Below are 21,222 nucleotides of genomic sequence, written 5' to 3'. Positions count from 1 at the left end.
ATATATGCGGAATTTTTTCTCTAAAGAAGAATATAATATTTTAAAAATTTATTCTTATAATATTAACCTTTTCCATGTGGTCGCCATGTTATGTTTACACACGAATTTTCAACGTCGTCAATTAAAAACAAATAGCCTCGAAATGTTTCAAAACAGCTGTTTATTGGCCTTACTCATCAATGACGTGAATTTTCTGTTTTTATTATCATAAATCCATGATAAGGTAAATAAAACAATTTAAAAGTAATGTGACGAGCGGATATTTGTCATTTACAAGACAATAACAATAGTGACCGCAGTAGACAATAGTGAAGTGAGTAAATTTGGAAAAATACATTTAGTGCAATTAATTAAATTAATATGGGTTTCCCCTTTTTATAATAATCGTATTATTCAACCAAATTAATTTTATTCTCTTTGTAATTGTCCGAACCACTATTTCTTCGTTTTCAACTGATTTCGTTTTCTCCTTTTCATTTTTTATTTGAAAAAATTTGTCTCAATTTTAGTTGTACACCAGTTAACTTATTGAAATTATCTAAAACTTAAAACATGGATCAGAAACCACAAATCTACTCCAAATATGCCATCTTGACACGTACAACTGAGTTGCGAATGCATACTTCCGCTGAAGTACCGTGTGATCGTTCTACTGAGGTGCAAACATTTACAATGGTGGGTGGTACACTCATAAAAATGTTTCAAACGAAAGTACCCGTAGAAATTGCCGGCTCTAGAAATATGAGCACAGTGCAAATACTTGACCTGGTGCATCACAAACCGATATATGAAAATCTTTATGAATGTCCACAAGACAATTTGTTGAAAGTGAGTGAGACGTTGTGGCCATATGTAATTGCCATAATGGAACCAGAACGGCGATTACAGTTGGTAAAGAAGATTGAACATTGTAAATGGATAATCTACCTGAAAATTAATGATTTAGTTCGCGTCTCGGGTGCAGCGTTTGGTAAAAAATCGATTTATTACGACTGCATCATACGATACATCGGCAACGTTGCTGAACTTTATCCCGTTGGCTACGTCTTCGGTCTGGAGTTGCTGGTATGAAATGTGAATTTCATTGTGTGTTTAATTACACACAAAAGGAATTATATGATAGTAATTAAAATGATCTCTTTTAATGGTACATTTGGGCTATGATTTCAAATACTAACCTTTATATTTTAATTAAAAGAAAATATTTTTAACAATATTTAAATTAATTTATTCAATTAAAGAAATAATATAATAAAATTTACATATGTTGAAACGTTTTGTATATGAAAAAAAATACGAATATACTTAAATTATCATATAAAAATCGAATACTTCATTATAGCATTTAGACAACGGCTACTCACCCCAGTCAGAGGATATTCCTTTTTCAATAAATTACATGCAATGTGAGCCGAGTCTTTCCATATTCTCAACCGCCGATAATTTACTGCAGCTACCAAGCGATATTAAGAAGAAATTTTCTATGCAAAATCTTATAGGCGAGACGTTATACAAAGTAAAAACGGCTATTGTACCATCTACTTGTGGCAACGGCAGTGGTGGCGGCAGCAACACAAACTCCTTGCGCAGACCAAAGAAACAAAAAAAGAAGGTACCGACTTCACAATTTTATGCCGACACTAGTTCTCCACCTGCTGAGGACACTAAACAAGTTGTAAACAACAGTGTGCCTGATTACAGTCACGTGCTCGAAATGGATCGTGACAGTAACAAACAGAAGAGTACAGATGAGTTCGATAATGGTAATCAAATGATACCAATAGAAAGTGATGACTACAAGCAAAGTATTGAGAACTATGAACGTAGTCTAGAAAGACAGCGTGGCATTCCCCCTGCAACTACGACTGTAACAGCGCCGGTAGGCATATTAAAGCGACATACACCTACTGCTTTCGGCAGTGGAGATGTTGGTAACAATAAAGATGCTGTGAGTGGCACAGTACACCCACTGAATCTGATGAGTATGGAAGATCGCGATATAGTTGTGATTGATCGCGCTGATATACATGAGTCTACAAAAAATGAGTCGAATGTTATTGTGGTGGATAAAAATATGAAGCAAGACTATGATTTGGCGGATTTATTAGGTAGCAATTGGCCAAGCAATGCAGGAGGCGCCGCCTCTATACTAAATAACAAACAACCGATAAAACAACAGCATACAACTGCTAACGCTAATTACGATTTAGCACAAACAAAAGGGGCGCGTAATAAATCGCCCAACCCTTTAGCACACTTTGGTGGCAATAAGACCGCAGGAAATGCTGCTATGGATGGTTTTATTGGCGGCGAACTGGCAAGCGACGAACGAAATAGTAAGTATTCAGCACTACAATGGGCTCACGGTATTTGTTGTAATCAAATAATATTATATTCACTTTCCTTTGGCGGTATTATGACAAAGTATTTTTTAAGTAAATTTTTTAAAATAACAAGCACAACAATAAGCAAAAAATCTTCTGTTTATGTACGATAACATATTTGCATTTTCTTAGCTACAACAAACTTTCGGAAAACTAATCAAATGTCAAAATCTAAACAGAATTATACAAGATAAAAATCATTTATTATAACACTTCAATGGCTCCATAACCAAAAAGATATTTTATATTATTATATTGTTGATGCTAGTAACTGAATTCGCATTTAACTGCTGTTCTCCTTAAAAAACTTTATCAACAACTATTTGTAGTTTCAAAAGCAAATACATTGCTTATATATTTATAGTATATATTTATTTTGAAAGATTTTGTGCCTAGTGCTATTTATAGCGCAAACCATGTGGTTAGTGATGTAGTTTTATTCTAATGGCATAGAATTATTTGAGTGGTTAATTATATATATTTTTTAAATTTATTTCATTGAAAATTATAATAAATATTTATTATATATATTTTTAAATCGAAAAGTTAATTTTATTAAGCGATGGCCAAATAATTTTCTAAAACCGCTTTTGTACTTTTAATAATTCATTAAGACGTCGAGACATAAATTCATTCAAAGTATGTAATTCTAAACAAAGCTTCGTCCTTCTTCGTAACGCACTAATGTATTTTTCTGTTAAATGTACTACAAAAAAGTAATGAGACGATTTTCGTAATCACTACTTCTATTAATTTTAATATTACATTCTAATTTTTTACAACGTGAGTCCGTTTTTTTGTCTTCGTTCTGTTTTACATAAATAATGAATTTAAATATTTTCAAAATTATTAAAAACTAAAAATTATTAGATTTTATTTATTTATTTAGTTGAATTTAATATTTAATATAATTTAATTACATTTTATCTATAGATTTTAAGTTATTTTTATTAATCTTTGGATTAATTGAATATATTTTGAAATTGATGATTTTTTAAATATATTTTTAAATTAAATTTGGCTTGTTACGTAAATAGTAATAGTTTATAAACAACTTTATATACTTAAATAAATGTATATATTTGTTTAATATTAACTTTGAATTAAATTAAATTTTATTTTAAAATTTAATTAAAATGATTTTTTTTTGTTTTATATAATTTTATTTGGTTTATACATTTTTACTATTACTTTATATTGTAGTTTGTTTTCGTTAATTTTATTTTTTACTATTTGTATTATCATTTCTAATTAATTTTTAAAATCATTTTTAACATGTATGTATCATATGCCAAAAAACTATTAGGTTATTGGCGATTTTTGATATCTCTCAAATCATCCGAATACCAATAGTTTTGAATCGTTCGTCTTTACTCGCTACTCTGACATATTTATATTTATATCCATTCTAATACAGAGTGCACAACATTTGAAATTGCTTTTCAGATGATTGTGTGATTTGATTATAAATAGTACGTCTGGTAGTGGCAAGTGTTTACATTTCGGTGTTGTAGTTTTTTGTTTTAATCCACAATTAATATTGCTTAAATATGGAAACACAAAGTACCAGCTCATTAGCAACGAGTGACACTTCAATTTACAATAATATACCCTTAACTGTTTTGGAATTGTTCGCGTCTGGGCCAAGTGGGCTATACAACTATTCACCAAATGTCTCACCAGGTTGTTGGTCTCTTTCTTTCGAATTTGATTTATTTATAACTCACTGCTAGAGTTCAGAGTATTAGAGTTCAAATGTCTCTATTTTCTAACTTTCCATTTTTTCCTTTAATTTTGCAGAATATGCTAATTCGCGTGATTCACCGGTCTACGACAATTTGGTTGATATCGATACACCACCGGCTGAAGTGGAGTTGGTGAAATATACGCCCTTGCAAGATATACCCGACACCGCATTAGGCGTTGGTTCAATGGTGGAGGTATCCATACCGGAGGCGTCGGAGAATTTGTACGGCGTTATACGTTGGATAGGCACTGCGCAGGGACGTAAACAAATTATGGTTGGCGTGGAACTTGAAGAGGATCAGGACGATCGTACATTGCCGACCACTAATGGCATCTATAAATGCGTGCGGTATGTGTGTTGAAAATAAATGAATTTACTATGATATAAATGTTGCAATTATTATTTTGTCTTCACTCAATTTTACAGTTATTTCAAGTGTCATGACGGCCGCGCACTTTTCGTCACTTCAGATCGCTGCTGCACAGATCGCCGCTTCATTGAGTTGGATGGTAAGGCTGCTGCAAATATACCGACCGATTCGAAAATGTTCGGACAAGTTGATTGTCCGTCGGTGCCAGGCGCGGTTGCACCATTAAGTGAGTAAAATAACATTTGCAGTTGTCGAAATGTAGTTATCACATTTTTATAAAATAACTTGCAGAGATTAAAAGTTTGGAAGAGTTGGAGGAAAATTGTGGCAAGTTCAAAGGTATACAAGGACATCATAATTCCTGTTATCTGGATGCAACATTGTTTGCCATGTTCACTTTTACGCCGGTCTTCGATTCGTTGCTTTTCCGACCGCAGGAGGCTGATGTAAATACTTCATTGTAATTATTACTCCTTACTCTTATAATTATTACTCTCTCGCCGCAGGATATTCCCAGCTATATGGAGGTACAGAAGGTGTTGCGCGAAGAGATCGTCAATCCGCTGCGCAAAAATGTTTTTGTACGCGCCGATCGTGTCATGAAATTACGTCAGCTATTGGATAAACTAAGCTCCGTTAGTGGTTTGACCAGTGAAGAGAAAGATCCCGAGGAATTTCTCAATAGTTTGTTAGCGCAAATAATGCGCGTAGAACCGTTTTTGAAGGTAAAATAGAATTTACAAATAACAAAAAATTGGAAGTATTTCAATTTTAGCTATAATTATTAAATTTTTTTGATTTGTTTTCAGCTGAGTTCTGGTCAAGATGCCTATTTCTATCAGTTGTTCGTTGAAAAGGATGAGCGTTTGTGTTTCCCCACAGTACAACAACTATTCGAACAGAGTTTTCATTCATCCGATATCAAATTGAAGGAAGTGCCGTCATGCTTGATTATACAAATGCCGCGCTTCGGCAAAAATTTCAAAATGTATCCCAGAATTTTGCCCTCTCAACTGCTGGATGTCACCGATATCATTGAGGACTGTACGTGAGACATTTTACTTTATATTATTGATCAGTTAAATTTATAAAATTTAATTTTCTCTTTCTATTATTGTTCAAATTAAATTATATAACATAATTGTGCTCTTCCACTAGCTCCCCGCCAATGTTCTGTATGCGGCAAGTTAGCCGAGTATGAGTGCCGCGATTGCTACGGTGTTCTGCAAGGTGGTGTTGGTTTGGAGAGTACAGCATTTTGCCTTAAATGCCGCGATACTGTACATATGCATGCGCGCAGGTATTTTTTTCTTAAATTTCAATGTGTTCCCGCTTTTTAATTTTGGAATTATTTTTAGAACAAACCATACGCCAAAGAAATTGTCAGTGCCGCAAGATTTCCGTATAATGGCCGATCACATGACAGTTCCGCGCTTGTATATGGAATTATTTGCTGTCGTTTGCATAGAGACTTCGCATTATGTCGCGTTCGTTAAGGCCGGTTCGGGTCCCGATGCACCTTGGTGTTTTTTCGATTCCATGGCCGATCGTAAAGGTAAATGCAATAAATGTAAAATTTAAGTAGTCTGTGTAAATGAAAACTGCATTTTAGGCGAGAAGAATGGCTATAATATACCGGAGATGATAACGGTACCCGATTTACCGCTTTGGCTTTCGGAGGAGGGTGCGCGTGTGGTTAATGAGACATCGACGAATGACAAAATGTTGCCGGAACACGCGAAGCGACTTTTCTGTGATGCCTATATGTGCATGTATCAGAGCACCGATGTGATGATGTACCGCTAATGTAGAGAGAGAGTGCGCAATCATAGACACAGCTTTAAAAGTACACACTTAACTAAATTATAGTTTTATTCCTTTACATAAGCATATTTATACATATATATATAATATCATATGAATAATGTATTGTTTTGCATGAAATGACACCAACAACAAAAATTTATAATTAACAAAATCCATACATACAATTTAAATTAATAAAATGAAGTGAATATATTGTAGAAAATTGTATTATCGTTGTCGTAGTTTCAGAAAATATTCCACAAATAATTTAGTTGAACGTTCCCGAGTTGTCAGTGTTCCGACTGCCTCGAAAACGGAATACCGAATATTATTATTCGAATAATGCTATTTCCGGTTAATCCGGTTAGTCGATTAATCGTATACCAAGAGCTCTGGTATATAGTATTCCCAAATCTATAAAGAGACAGTAAGTGCTTGAACGAAAAACAATGTCGCTGGTTGTAGATGTTTCAATCTTTCTTCTGAGAATTCGACTTTGAAAATCCATCAGCCATTCAAAGTATCCTCCATATACCGAACGAAAACAGAAGCGACAGAAGAGGAGTGTAGTCTAGCCAAGTGCGATATGGGTGTTATAAATAGTTTATATAATCTTAACGAAAGTATGAAAGATTCAACATAATTAACAATTTTATTTGCTTTATGTGATTAAGCGTTACCTATGTATTGGCGTAGAAACCGTTTAGCCGGTTATAGCCGAAGCCACCAGAGCGCGCCATTCATTTCTCTGTTTTGCAGTTTGGTGCCATTTGGAAATTCCAAGTGCCGCCAGGTCACTTCCACTTGGTCTTTCTAGCGGGTACTGCATCGAACACTTTCAAAGTTGGAGTGTTTTCGTCCATTCGGACAACATGACCTAGCCAGCGTAGCCGCTGTCTTTTTATTCGCTCAACTATGTCAATGTCGTCGTATAACTCGTACAACTCATCGTTCCATCGTCTACGGTATTCGCGTTGGCAAAATTTTGCGCAAAATTTTCCTCTCGAAAACTTCTAGTGTCGTCTCATCGGATGTTGTCATCGTCCACGCTTCTGCACCATAATACAGGACGATGATAAGCGACTTGTAGAGTTTGATTTCGGTTCCTCGTGAGAGGACTTTACTTTTCAATCGCCTACTCAGTCCAAAGAAGAACCTGTTGGCAAGAGCGATTATGCCATTATCATTAACATCGGCGTATGTCAGCAGCTGTACACTCTTATAGAAAATTGTACTTTATCTATTTAGCTCTGCTGCTCATATTATTATACCCTGAACAGGGTATATATACCTATAAAATATCAGTATGTTGAACTGAGTCGATTTAGCCATGTCCGTCTGTCTGTCTGTCCGTCCGTCCGTCTGTCTGTATATATACGAACTAGTCCTTCAGTTTTTAAGATATCGTTTAGATGTTCGCAGATGTTATTTTCTCTTCAAGAAGCTGCTCATTTGACGGATCATATAGCTGCCATGCAAACTGATCGATCGGAATCAAGGGCTTGTATGGAAAACTTCCGCATTTTACTACATATCTTCACGAAATTTGGTGTGAGTTATTGTTCATAGAAATAATTTAATCTCCGAAAAAATGTTCAGATCGGTTCACTTTAGCATATAGCTGCCATACAAACCGAACGATCGGAATCAATGGCTTATATGGAAAATTTTCGCATTTGACGTGGTATCTTCACGAAATTTGACATGGATTACTGCTTAAGGTAATAATATAATCTCCGAAGAAATTGTTCAGATCGGTTAACTATATAACCTTAATGTTTCTAGCAAACTACCCGACTAAAAAGAATTAGTAAAATGTTTTCTTTTTTTTACTTACTTTTTCTTACGTCTTTAGATTTGCTTAAACACATAGTTACTAAAAGAAATACACCTGTGAAGGGTATATTAGCTTCGGTACAGCCGAAGATAACGTTTTTTCTTGTTTTTTTTTTCCAGCATCAAGTTAAAGAAGTCACACGATAGTGAGTCATCTTGTCTGAAACCTCCTTTGGTATCGAACGGCAGGCAGAGGTCCCTCCCGATCCTGACGGAGCTTTTGGTGTTGTTCAACGTCAGCTTAAACAGCCGTATTAGTTTTGCGCGGATACGAAATTCAGACATAGCGGCATAAAGGCAGCTTTTCGTGCTGTCGATAGAAGTGGGTAATTGCTATTCGAATTTCTTCATGGTCGGGTAATGGAACATCTGTTTCATCGCCATCTCCTGGTGTTGTACTTTCACTGCTATTCAGCAGGTCGGAGAAGTGTTCTCTCCATAATCCCAGTATGGACATCGGTGACCAGATTACCACCTTGGCCTCTACATGCGTTACCTATAGGTAATCTATTAAGTTCTTTTCACGCTAGTCAGCTTGATAGGAATATAAATAATTGTTCTTAAAACCTTCCTCAAACTTAGTGATTTGGTAAATACCGGAGTACCCGAATAGCTGAGTTCCTCTTCTATATTATAGCGAATTTGTCTTCAACGACAATATTTAACTTCCACTCTCTTCTTCAGATGTTTATTTTAATTAGAAAATGTTGTTCATTTATGCTAGTTTGGAGATAGAGAAGTCTTACTTTTTCGAATGAATAGCCGCCAATAGTACATAGTTCCCAAAACGAATGGAATCTTTTAGGTTAGGTTAAGTGGTGTCTGTCGACGCACCAAGGCTTTTGGAAGTCCCATTGTGACACCACCGGGACTGGGATACCCTCACACCATTAAACCCTCTTTGAACCACCCTGTAGTCTTGATAAAATGGTCGCATTCGCCACATCGCGTCTCCCAATTAGACATGCATACTAAAGTTCTTATGTCAAATTTTTCAATAGTCTCTTTCTTCCAAATTTTAATAGTGTCTTATTTTGGAAGTTTCGTTACTTTCCATTTGCTCCTCGGATTTTCTAAAAATCAAATGGGATGTGCGGGCATTGTTGACCCAAAGATCCTGTAGTTTTAAGATGATTTCTTCGCAGTAATTTGATAGAGATTTGGAGTTTTTATATTGGGAGACGTTGGAACATGGATCAAATCCGTCTGTTATTGTTACAGCTGCCCAGTTGACAGTGTTTGGACGGGTACTACTTATTTGTCTGTTGAAATTCACCCGTTTTCTGTACCCTGAAAAGATTTTGGACCTCAGTTTAGATATCTCCGCTGTGTTCATAAACTTAGGCAAAACCAAAAGATTTACGGGATTCTTGGAATGTCTAGGACAATATCGTATGATTTTTTGTTGTACCAGAATTCTTTATTTTCCATGTTTAGCCATTTCAAACCGAATCGAGAACTGAGAAAATCTCTCGAAATATGTGTTCAAAATTTTAAATATGAAAATACGTTAACAAATTAACTCCCACGCACAAATCAAAGCATCAAAGTAAAAGCGTCGCTCAAAAGAATGTTACTCATACGCACTGTATACCCACTCTCAACTCAACAACAATAATAGCAACACAATACAAAGCAGAAATGTAAACAACCATCTCGTCTATACAAATAAACACAAAAGAGCGAATTGCTGCATCTTCAACGGAGAGGCACACAATGGTAAGTGGGGAGTTTCACTTCTGGATTGATTGTAGCAACATGTAACTGGTTAGCTGGTTGTTGGTGATGGCAGGTACTTGAAGGACACAACAGTTAAGCGCCATGTTGTCTGTGGGCACCAATTACGGTACTGGTAAAGAGCAACTCCACCAAATGAGAAGCACAGCATGTGAGAGAGTGAGAGTAAAATGTTGAAATTTAATGCCAAAAACACATGTTTAAAAGCTTGCTATAGCAGATAGACTGAGCGACAAAGTGGCGTAAGGTGAGAGCCTATATGATTTTTGAAATTTGATGTGTTTAGGCAATATTTAGGAAAGGTAGCAATTGTTTGTGGTAAAATATAGTTCTTTTGAAAATAACTTTTTAGCTCACACTATTCAAGAAATTAATATCGTGTTGATAACTTATTTCGGCCAAGTCTCTTCTAAAATTTGAATGTGGTGTTTTACTTTGTTATTAAAAATTATCAAACTTGAACTCGCTAAATGAAATCTTTTGACTTTCAGACATAATTTTAACAATTTAAACGATGGTGTTTTTAATTGTGGACTTCGAGAACTTGAGAGGATTCAACATGATAATGTAGTAAACGATTTGATCTAGTTGAAGCTCTGCAGGGGTATAATAACCAATCGTCGACTGTTTGAATAATAATGAGTAGTATGTTTTCCTTTTAGAAGAGAAGACAGGACGTGGTTATAGTGTTATCTACAATGGTCTCTACCACAGACTACGATTATACCTTGTTTAATGAGCTCTTTAGGCTCTAACATGGACCATTATATTTGTTGTGTTTTAAATAGTTGACACACTGTCTCATAGCTTTTTCGCACAGGAATTAATTGATCAATTAACTGGTTTGCTCAATTAAAGCGCTGGTATAGATCGATTTACCAGACAAGAGAAAAATCTTATTATACTAGATTAATTTTTAATCGAATATAAATGGAGTTGAAACAGGAATGCAATGTTCTATGTTGTCCACGCTTTAAGTTTGTCTGTTTTAATAGATAAAATATGAGTAAAGTTACTCTGCGGCTTGTTGTCCACACTGTAAACTTGTCTGTATTTATTGATAAAATAACAATAAGCTGATGAAACTTCCTAACTCCTTATGAACAGGAAAATCAATAATTAATCGAGTAGTCGGCTGTGCGAAAAGCAAAAACTGGTTTCTCAATTACAATCTAAATGTATTAAATTAATTTGGCTGTGCGAAAAGGCTATAAGTCTATGCTTACAGAAATCAGCTCAAACAAATTTGCATGCACATTAAATATATTAAATAGTATACTTAAAGTTAGAAATATAAAATTAAGTTGGGGTATTGCTACGCTAATTTTATCGGCTGCTAAATTTTCTGTTTTCAAGATTCTCTGCTATTTCAATGTTCTCAAAGTGCCCTACATTTTATAATAGCTTTACAGTACGTTATTTTTGAGACGGATTTTTAATTACTACGATGATGATCAGTTTTGCTGGATGTTATAACCAAATAGCAGTTCATTCAAAAATGAGTCCAGAGTATCAACATATTTGGAGAGTAATCAGTTTCTTTGTACTTTGTTCTGTTTCTGGGCTTCAACAAACTTCTGTGATAGGTTATAAAGGTCGAAGAAAATTTAAAATTGAAAACCCAAAAAAACACAAGACTTTCTCCAAAGTCTAGACGATTTTATTTTTGTTGCAGTTGGTCGCGAAGGTAATATATCGGTTGTAAATATTTTCTTACATTTCGAATATTACCTCTTCATTTGGAGGAGGCTGAGGAGGCAGCAAGGCCATTTTTGTGGTCTGTGAACAGGGAAAGATCCGAGCCAGATTCGTATAATACGGTGGATTAAGTTTAGGCAATTTGAAGAAATTTCGCAGCCGTTTTAAAAGATTGGAGACCTGTAATATTAGTAAGTACTCGCCAAGAATGATAGAAATAATGATTATGACAATTTGGTCTCTCTGAATAGTTTGTGATTTATTGGTTAGTGAAGTCATACACGAAAAGAGGGAAAAGCCGACGTTCCATGAGGCAATCTTGACATACATATGTATTCAATTCAAATGCTCTCGCGATACAAACTTATCGGTCTGCTTGGTGTTATAAGTAAACCGGAAACAGATCTTTAGATCTTCAGAAATTTAATTTAAAGGTAGCGAGGTTAGTATCATTTTATGCGAACTTTTTTTTTCAAAATAATTATAAAATTTTACAAATAATAATCTACTCCTTTGTAAAATTAGAAATGTCGTCTACGCAAGTTTACCACCTGGTGGTTTTTGTCAAAAAATAAGGGCATCATACTCGCATAATTAAATAGGTATATGTCGTACATGTGGGTATGTATGGTGGATTTATTCACGCACTCGAGATTTGTCATACCCCGAACACAACGGCATCTAAGTGTTGTGCTTCATCAACTTAGCATCCTTTATTCCGTTTGTGTTGAGCATTTAGTGTTGATAACGATGTTATTACGTGAGAATAAAAGTTGTCCACTTTTTCATGTTCTTCCGCATGTGTTTATCTCGCGTTTTTTCTGGGCATACTTATGATATGCTGTGCGCGCACATGGTCCACAGTCAATGCAGTTAATAGTACCACCACCCACATATTAGTTGTGGCATAACAACAACATAGCGCCAAAGCCAGTCCAACAGCTGAAAAACTACCAATACAAAATTTGGGAAGGAAAATGTGAGTGATTAAACATTGAGAGAGTAGAGTGAGTGATGCTTGCTCTCTGAGTGACGCTTTTTTGCAACAATTTTCACCTTGCTTCTCTCGCTGGCTATCCCGTTCATTACACTCCTCTTAAAGAATTGGCAATTTTACACTTCACAGTGGGACAATTGGTTGAATGCATGCCATAGAAATTTATATATTTTGATTGCTTTGTATGTTCTTATTGTAGTATTTGTCATACGTTTACGATCATTTAATTTAGATTGAAAGTGGTTGCAATTTCTGTGGTTCTTTCAAAAGAGATAATCTCTTACTTTTTATATGTAATTCATTAATAACATTATACATTTTAAAAATTATTACAGTTAAAATTATTTTTGAAAGTTATTGCAAGAAAAAAACTCATAAAATATAGGTTAGGTTAGGTTAAGTTCGATGACTCTATTGAGGACAGAAATTTATCTTCAACCATAAGAACCACGTCGTCTGCATAGACGATCATTCGGCATTCGATTTCCTCAAGCTTCCCCAGAAGGTCGTCTAGCGTCGGACCATGATCTAGAGGATGGGTGAGAGAACTCCTCCCTGTTTACATCAGGGTGTACCTGTGCGGTGCCCCATTCCACCACGATCATTCTTTCGCAGATTTGTGTCTGTTAGCCTTCTTTATGCAGGTGACAACCATGTGTAAGGCTGTGTCCATTTATAGTAAACGTGTTTAGTATTAGAGAGACGTATTCAAGGTATCCTAACCCTTACGTATCGATCGATCAGTCTCTCTAGCGTTTTCAATACAATAGAATGCATCCAAGCCCCCGGAATGTTGCCCAGTCTAATGCAGTTTGCATATATGGGTACCAACCAGCTATATTATAGGCTGAAAGTCCGTTGTAGCTGCGCTGGTATGATACCATATGGTCCAGGGGACCTGAACGGTTTGAATGAATTAAATCTTTCAGAGGTGCCGGGAAGGCTAGAAGGTCTTTCAGAAGATCAATCTGTCTGTAGTGCTCCAAGTTGCACTTCTCCAGGGGAAGGATTACTTCGAAAGCGAGCGTCCAGACGCAATTTGAGAGTTTCCTTACAGCTCAGTCTGCACTTTTCATTCAAATGAGGTACCGCCAGAAGGTGGTTGGCTTTGTGAGCATGTGTCTAAATCTAGAAGATTCCTGTCAGTCATCAATCTTTCCGCAGAGAAAAAAAAACATTTGTTGTTTATAATCCAATAAACTTAAAAACAAATAAAATCGACGCAATTCTATCCCCTCATTTCTCACACTCGACCCACTATGCACGATTAGCCTTTGACAGCTGGCGGCTTTTAGTCTCTGTTGCTGCTGCTGCTCTGGGAATTTCTTGTGCTGCTTCACAAGATGCGACCACACACACACATATCCGCAGACAGCCAGACATACTATGAATAAGTAGGCAGGCATGTTGTTGCGCGTTTGGGCGCACAATCCGACGCTTGGTCGCAGTCTGTGGGGCGGGTGGGAACGGCTCGCTGCTCTCACGCTTTTTGCTTACGCTCCGAATTTGCAATTCGTGTTGCTGGCGCTGCTGCTGCTGCTTAGGCTTCTGTTGCCTGCTGTTTGGCGGCGTTTGTGCTTTTTGGCAATTGGCATTAGATAAGAGCTTTCAGTCCCGGATTGGCTGTTGCTGGGTAATGTTTCGAATCATATACACGCCATGGTCTTGCGTACGTTCGGTCGAGCATTAGCACACACATCCTGCTGTTGCGGTTGTAGCACCACTTAACACTGCTCTTCCTAACCAAATTCTAACCTAATAAATACTCAAAAAAAAAATTGCTTAAAAACTAGCTCGTAGCTGCAACGAAAAGTGTAAATGAAGTGCGTATTTTATAAGTGCTGGTTTGTGGCCGAAGTGGTAATGCAACTCAATTGGTTATTATTCAAATTGTGCAATTGTTTCGCGACGCGTTGCGCCTCCCACTCCAACGACAGCAGCAGCTGCATAAGTGTATAAATGTACCAATGTGCGTGTGTATGAGTGAGATTTTGATTTTTCATACATTTTGGTGACATTGGCTAGCGGAAAACATCGCATAAAAAGCAAAAAATTCTTTGCAGCCAACAGACGAAATTTAAAAAAAAATATGTAATAATGGAAATTACACACACATACATATACACACGTCCATAGTAGCTTATTAATATGTGTGTGCGTGAATTTTAAGGAGAATTGTGTAAGCGTTATGTGCGCTAGTGTGTAGCTGCAGGAGTTTTCGTTTATTTGCAAGGAGTTATGGCATAATTTCAATATTTTACACGTGTGCCATTGTATAAGCTTGATTGTGTATAAAGAATTATATAATAAAAATAAAATAAAAATAAAAAAAATAATTCAAATTAAAAACTTTTTCGCCTAAAGTGAGACGCTGTGTAATAAACGCGTACGAAAAGTTTCAAAAACTGTTATTTTTTTCAAATAAAATGTGAGTTCTTTTTCAACAAATATTTAATACTCCAAAAAGAAGAAGCAGCACCAAAAGAAGGCATAAAATAGCACAAGTAGAAGAAGAAGAAGAAGAAAGCAACAGAAACCACATTAAATTAAAAAGGAACACACAAAAAAATTGCAAAAAAATTGCACGTGTAATAGAATATTAAGCCCCGAAAATCTCTGGCGCTTTGTGTACGCTTCAAAGTCGGTCAAAAACTTGCAAAGACCTCTCTCCACACAAACCATAACCTCACACTTTACCACAAATATTACACGCTCACATACAGCATCAACTGGAGCTACAGCTTTGGCTGGCACAGTAGACGTAGTAGGCATAACGCAAAAACAACAACAACAACAACAACAAAAGCAAGAAAGGAGAAAAAAGCGAAAGAAGATAACAACAACAACGCTAGCGACAGCGGAAATTGGCAGCCTGGCATTTGGCAGCTGCGAACGCGGACGTGGAAACCAAAAAGGAAATCATTTTTGCCAACATTTTCGATTCCAAATTTACATACACACCCACACACACACATTGATATACAAAAACCGTTATAGCTCTTATTTGCACGCGGTTCAAATGTTGTGCCTTGCAGCGTTGCTGTCAGTCGGCTGCCGCTAGCGACAACGCATACAAACATACACCCTCGCACACAAACAAAGCAGGCGGCATAGCGCCAATAGCCAATACTATTTTCACATAAATAATCCTTTCCAATTATTTTCAAAGCCCTCAACTTTGTCTGTATGCATGTGCTTCTTGTGAGCTCGTAAAATTGTGGAATATTTTTTGGCAACTGCAGTTGCGACAGCACAGATGCGCACAGCCGTACCGAGACCAAGCAACCGACCAACCGACCCACCGACCGCAGCGGCACATAATAATTTGAGTAAATCAAAGTTGTCGAGACGTTTGTATAAAGCAGACCCAAGTAGTTGCATAGTGCATGCCTATAAGTCTAACGTGACTAGTCGAGGGTGTAGCCAAGAAAGTAACAAGTGTACGATGGATGTGGCCAAATTGTCGTTAAACGCAAATAAATTAGAATGCAATTTAATTAGTGTGAACAACTTTGAATTATAGTGGTTTTATAAGTTTACGAAGGGGAAATGTTGAATGGAAAGCACAATTAAAGAAGCAAAGAGGTGGTATATTAGGCGAGCGTGGCCGAACATAAGAAATTCTATCAAATAAATGAAATATATATTTTAAACTTTAGTAAAATTGGCAGAATTTATTATAACGAATGTGGTCCGATAAGCATATCAAGGTTTCAATATCGGCTTGTGTAGTATGAAGTTCTCAGGATATGAACCTTTTCGCGAACCTTCTTCTGCAACATTATCCTCTGTGCTAGACCGCGTTGAACCTCGTTAAACCAAGTTTTGGTAGTTACCATAGACAGCATCCGATCGATTCTTGATTAACTACACGATTTTCATTCCAAAAACAATTATCGAATCTTTGACCGATATTGCAATTTTTCTATTTTTTCGTAAGACGTCCGGATTTTAGCACTTATTTTTTTAAAACTATCTCTTTAAAATGTTGGCTGCGGCTACGTCTCAGATCCATTGAGTCCAATTTTCAATGACTCGTTCGAGTATTTCGACTGGTAACTGGCGAGTTACATGTGTGTTGTTGTGCTCCAAGGCCGAAGCGGGATTGTCCGTATAAACTTTAGAGTTTAAATATCCCAACAGGAAAAAGTCAAACGGTGTGATATCACACGATCTTCGTGGACAATCGACCGGCCCAAAACGTGAAATTATACGCTTACGAAGTGTTCTCCCAATAAATCCATTGATTGATAGGATTTGTGGGAAGTGCCGCCGTCTTGCTGAAACCAAATGTTGCCGAGATCACGAGCTCCAATTTCAGGCATCAAATAGTCGGTTATCAAGGCGCGATAACGGTCGCCATTGATGGTTACGTTCTCAATGGCATCATTTTTGAAGAAATATGGACCAATGATTCCAAGGCCCACAAGTTTATTTTTTGTTATTTTTTTCTGGATGAAATGGCATCACTTGAATCTCTTCAAGTTGCTCTTTGTCCCAAAGGTGACATAACCATTGGCCAGACATGGGCCTCAGAGCGTTCTCTTTCTCAATGGCATCATTTTTGAAGAAATATGGACCAATGATTCCACGGGCCCACAAGTTTATTATACTCTCGCAACAACAAAGTTGCTAGAGAGTATTATAGTTTTGTTCACATAACGGTTGTTTGTAACACCCAAAACTGAACGAGTTAGATATAGAGTCATATATACCAAAGTGATCAGGGTGACGAGTAGATTTGAAATCCGGATGTCTGTCCGTCCGTCCGTCTGTCTGTCTGTCCGTCTGTGCAAGCTGTAACTTGAGTAAAAATAAAGATATCTTGACGAAACTTGGCACAAATATTCCCTGGCACCATAAGAAGATCAAGTTCGAATGGGAAATCGGACCATTGCCACGCCCACAAAATGGCGAAAACCAAAAACACATAAAGGGTCATAACTAATCCATAAATGGAGTTATAAAAGTAAAATTTGGAATAAAGGATCACACTAGGAGGGGGCATATTTGGATGTAATTTTTTTGGGGAAGTGCGCGGGGCCCCGCCCACAAATTGGTTATTTGTATTTAACTCGCAAACCAATAAAGCTATATAAACCAAACTTTCTGCAGTCGGTTCTCTTATGTACCCCACCACACACCATGGAATAAGTTGAAATCGGATAATAACCACGCCCACCTCCCATACAAAGGTTAGGTTGAAAATTACTAAAAGCGGGTTAACTAACTAACGAAAAACGTCAGAAACATGGGCGTGGCATCGCCCACTTATGGGTCAAAAACCATATCTCAGGAACTACTCGACCGATTCGAATGAAATTCGGTATATAATTTTTTCTTGACACCCTGATAACACGGACAAAAAATGGGCGAAATCGGTTTACAACCACGACTACTTTCCTTATAACTCAATTTTTAATTCCATCTTATTCCTTCACTTTATAATGCAAACATAAGGAACCAATGAAGATAGCGGAATAAAACTTTACACAAATAGTGCATATCATCTCTGGCTTCACTTGCGAAAAAATTGTCGAAAACGGATCATAACTTTTCAATGCCCCAGATATCGAACATGTTGAACTCAGCGCCTAAGGATAAATTTAAACCGGAAATATGGGTAAATATCTCAGATATCTTAACTTAATTCAGAGGAAATTGGTTTCTTCTAATAGTGTGTCTCTTTTCCAAAAAATATTAAAATCGGGTCATAACATCTCCATATACCTCATTGTAGGTTTTTCAAAAGTATCTTCTCCTAGCTCCCATATACCTAATTATAGGTTTTTCAAAAATACGGTGAGCTTTATTCCGCATATATGTATTGGTTAATATGTGAGCTATCTTAGCAAAATTAAGTGAGGGTATCGTCTTGGATATAGTGTACCTTGCTGATAAAAATGAATGAAATCGGTTCAGGAATTACCTCAGCCCTCATATACTATATATGACGATTTTCGTTATTCTATTAAACTTTATGCCGAATTTATGGGTTAATTTGAATGTTATCTTCATAAAATTTCTTCAATAAATTGCGAAAGTATAAAATGTTCGGTTGCACCCGAACTTAGCCTTTCCTTACTTGTTTTTGTTATTTTTTTCTAGATGAAATGGCATCTCTTGAATCTCTTCAAGTTGCTCTTTGTCCCAAATGTGACATAACCATTGAGCCAGACATGGGCCTCAGAGCTGAAGAGAAGGTTATTGGACAGTGTGTACTATTGGCTTCTTTAAACGCTTTGCCAATCGATGACGGCTATTCGATAGCACGTTAGAGAGTTATAGGACTTTAAATAGTTAATGGATAAAACCACAATGTAAGAGTTGGGATAATAATTACTCGAATTGTTTCAAAATGTTTGCTGAAAAGCGAATCACTGATCTAATCACCGAAAAATATCTGAAATCAATTATGCTTTTGGATATCGAATATTTTTTTTGAAAATTTAGATAGGATGCACTAATTAATATTCACATAAAAGAAAAAGTTTGCGGAATGGATTTTTCTCTCACTTTCTCTGTGGGCTCAAAGACGAAGATATGTGTGGGTAAAGAACTCACTAATGAGGATTTTAGCTAAATAGCTGATATATTGTAGAAGCGTGTTTTTGAGATTTTCAATACATTACTTGAAAATTCTGAAGAGAAATGTTGAGAACCATTTGTATCACAAAGTCAAATGAAGGCGTTGTAGACTAAACTCTAAACTTAATAAAGAAAAGTGGTTACCACACGAAAAGCAAAAAAAGTTCTCATAAAATCCTCAAGAATTTTAAATGCTTCGGAGACATAAAATAAAAATGTGAACTATAGCTCTTGGTATTCGACTAAACGACTAACCGAATTAACCGGAGAGGACATTATTCAAATACATAACAATGTTCGGTATTAGAGTATCTTGATAGTCGTAAGTCGTCGACTATTCGATTAGCAGCTCACTTTTGACTAGTCGGTTAAGCATTCCTTGTCGACTATTCGAATACTACGAGTGCATTCATTTTCATATTTTTATTGAAAAAATGGAAACTCACGAAAAATGGTGCAGAAACTTCTTCAAACTTTATATACAGTGGAAGTTCCATAAATCGAACTTCTATAACTGGAAGTTCTCCATAAGTCGAACTTTTGTATTGGCTTTTGGAAATTACAGAATACATGTTTTAACGTATTTAAATAAAACGTTATGCGAAGTAAAGAACTAAAACTATGTATCAATCTATATTTTACAGCTTTATGAAAAGATTTATGTTTTATTGGAAATTTCTATAAGTCGAAGTATCTCTAACTCGAAGTCGCAATGTTACGACTATTCGAATAGTATTAGTCGGTTATTATTCATACGAACAGATATTCGTATAATCGGTTTCCCGGTTATTCCCTCATACAGTAGATGCTTAAATGATGCTGTTTTTTATCAATTTTATTTAATTAAAATGATCGAATATTGTTTGAATAAATTACATTTTCTAGAAAATGTCATTAATATTGTACTCTTTCTATTATAAAACAAGAGAACCCTATTTAATAACCGACATTAATCTTTATTCAATATGTTTTCTTTTATGTCCTCTTTGTAATATTTACTTAATTCGCGTGTAATTTTTGGGCGGTTGGTAACACTTCTCATTTTTTTTAATGTAAGCGTTTCTAAACCTCCAAGTTTGGATACCTAACCTTAAATGTAATTCGTTATTTTCTACATTTTACTATTTTAAAATTTTCGTATATATGGCAACCCTTTTCAATAAATATTTAAATTCTAAGTCCTAAACTTATAACCTTTTCGCAATTAATTGATCAATTAACCGGTCTTTGCTGGATTAAAGTGCTGATTAGATCGAGTTACCATACAAAAGAAAACTCCTTTTTTGCTACGTTAATTTTTAATCGAATACAAATGGAGTTGAAACAGAAAGGCAACTCTGCGTGTTGTTGTGTTTATTGCTAAAATAGCAATCAGCTGATGAAAGTTACCAACTTCTTATGAACATCAAAAACAAAAATGTATAACAGCTGAGCATTAATCGAGTAGCCGGCTGTGCGGAAGGAAAAACTGGATTCTCAATTATCATCTCAATGTTTTATAGTAATTTGGCTGTTCGAAAAGGCTTTTAATCATATTGATATCTTTAAATTTCTATTTCATACACTTAACAACCCTACTCAAAAATATTACTTATCGAAATATTTCTAACTTCTTTAAAATATATGTTCATAATGGAGTATTTCATTATATTTTCTTTTTTTTTTCTAAACTAATAAAACAAGTGTAAACATGTGACAAGCGTCGGCAAAACTACTACTATTTCTAGGCTTCAATTTCAATGCTTTATTGTAGGTATTTTATCACCAAGTCCAAATTTCACTACATAAAATCCTCGATGAACTACCATGTACTAGCGCTACTGTGTATAGTTGCTTACGTTTTCCGCAAAAGTGTACGCGCAAAACAATTAGTCAGTACGTCATTTATGCCAACAATAGAAGGCTGCTTGCCTATGAAATAGACGGCATTGAAGCCCAAAGCACAAATAAAATCAACGTTATAACGGACTGATTCTATATGCTACACCCCCTGGCTATTCGTAAATGTTGTTGCGAAACAGGAAACTACCGCACGAAGGAAGGAAACCGCGCCGCAACT

The 21,222-nt window shown here is 35.9% G+C and overlaps 2 protein-coding genes across 6 annotated transcripts in view; both read left to right on the top strand.

The window, feature by feature from the left end:
- Positions 1–126: 126 nt before the first annotated feature.
- LOC105220520 (uncharacterized) lies at positions 127–6,513 on the top strand. The gene is made up of 11 exons (XM_054226533.1): positions 127–313; positions 510–1,065; positions 1,343–2,336; positions 4,185–4,479; positions 4,558–4,727; positions 4,793–4,947; positions 5,008–5,226; positions 5,311–5,545; positions 5,660–5,801; positions 5,860–6,056; positions 6,114–6,513. The coding sequence occupies exons 2-11, from the start codon at positions 553–555 to the stop codon at positions 6,305–6,307; spliced, it is 3,114 nt and encodes a 1,037-aa protein (XP_054082508.1). The 5' UTR covers positions 127–313; positions 510–552; the 3' UTR covers positions 6,308–6,513.
- A 7,671-nt stretch (positions 6,514–14,184) lies between these two features.
- The window catches only part of Dpp10_1 (prolyl endopeptidase FAP), a 48,675-nt gene continuing 41,637 nt past the window's right edge, over positions 14,185–21,222 (top strand). For 2 of the 5 annotated variants that reach the window (XM_054226360.1, XM_011191583.3), the window contains exon 1: positions 14,185–14,435. The gene's annotated coding sequence lies outside the window, so the exon portion shown is untranslated. The remainder of the gene's footprint in view (positions 14,436–21,222) is intronic. The other 3 variants (XM_054226356.1, XM_054226357.1, XM_054226359.1) reach the window with 3 other exon arrangements.

This window comes from Zeugodacus cucurbitae, chromosome 3, assembly GCF_028554725.1.
Source record: "Zeugodacus cucurbitae isolate PBARC_wt_2022May chromosome 3, idZeuCucr1.2, whole genome shotgun sequence".
Lineage (NCBI taxonomy): Eukaryota > Metazoa > Arthropoda > Insecta > Diptera > Tephritidae > Zeugodacus > Zeugodacus cucurbitae.
This window is presented reverse-complemented; position numbering and strand designations above follow the sequence as displayed.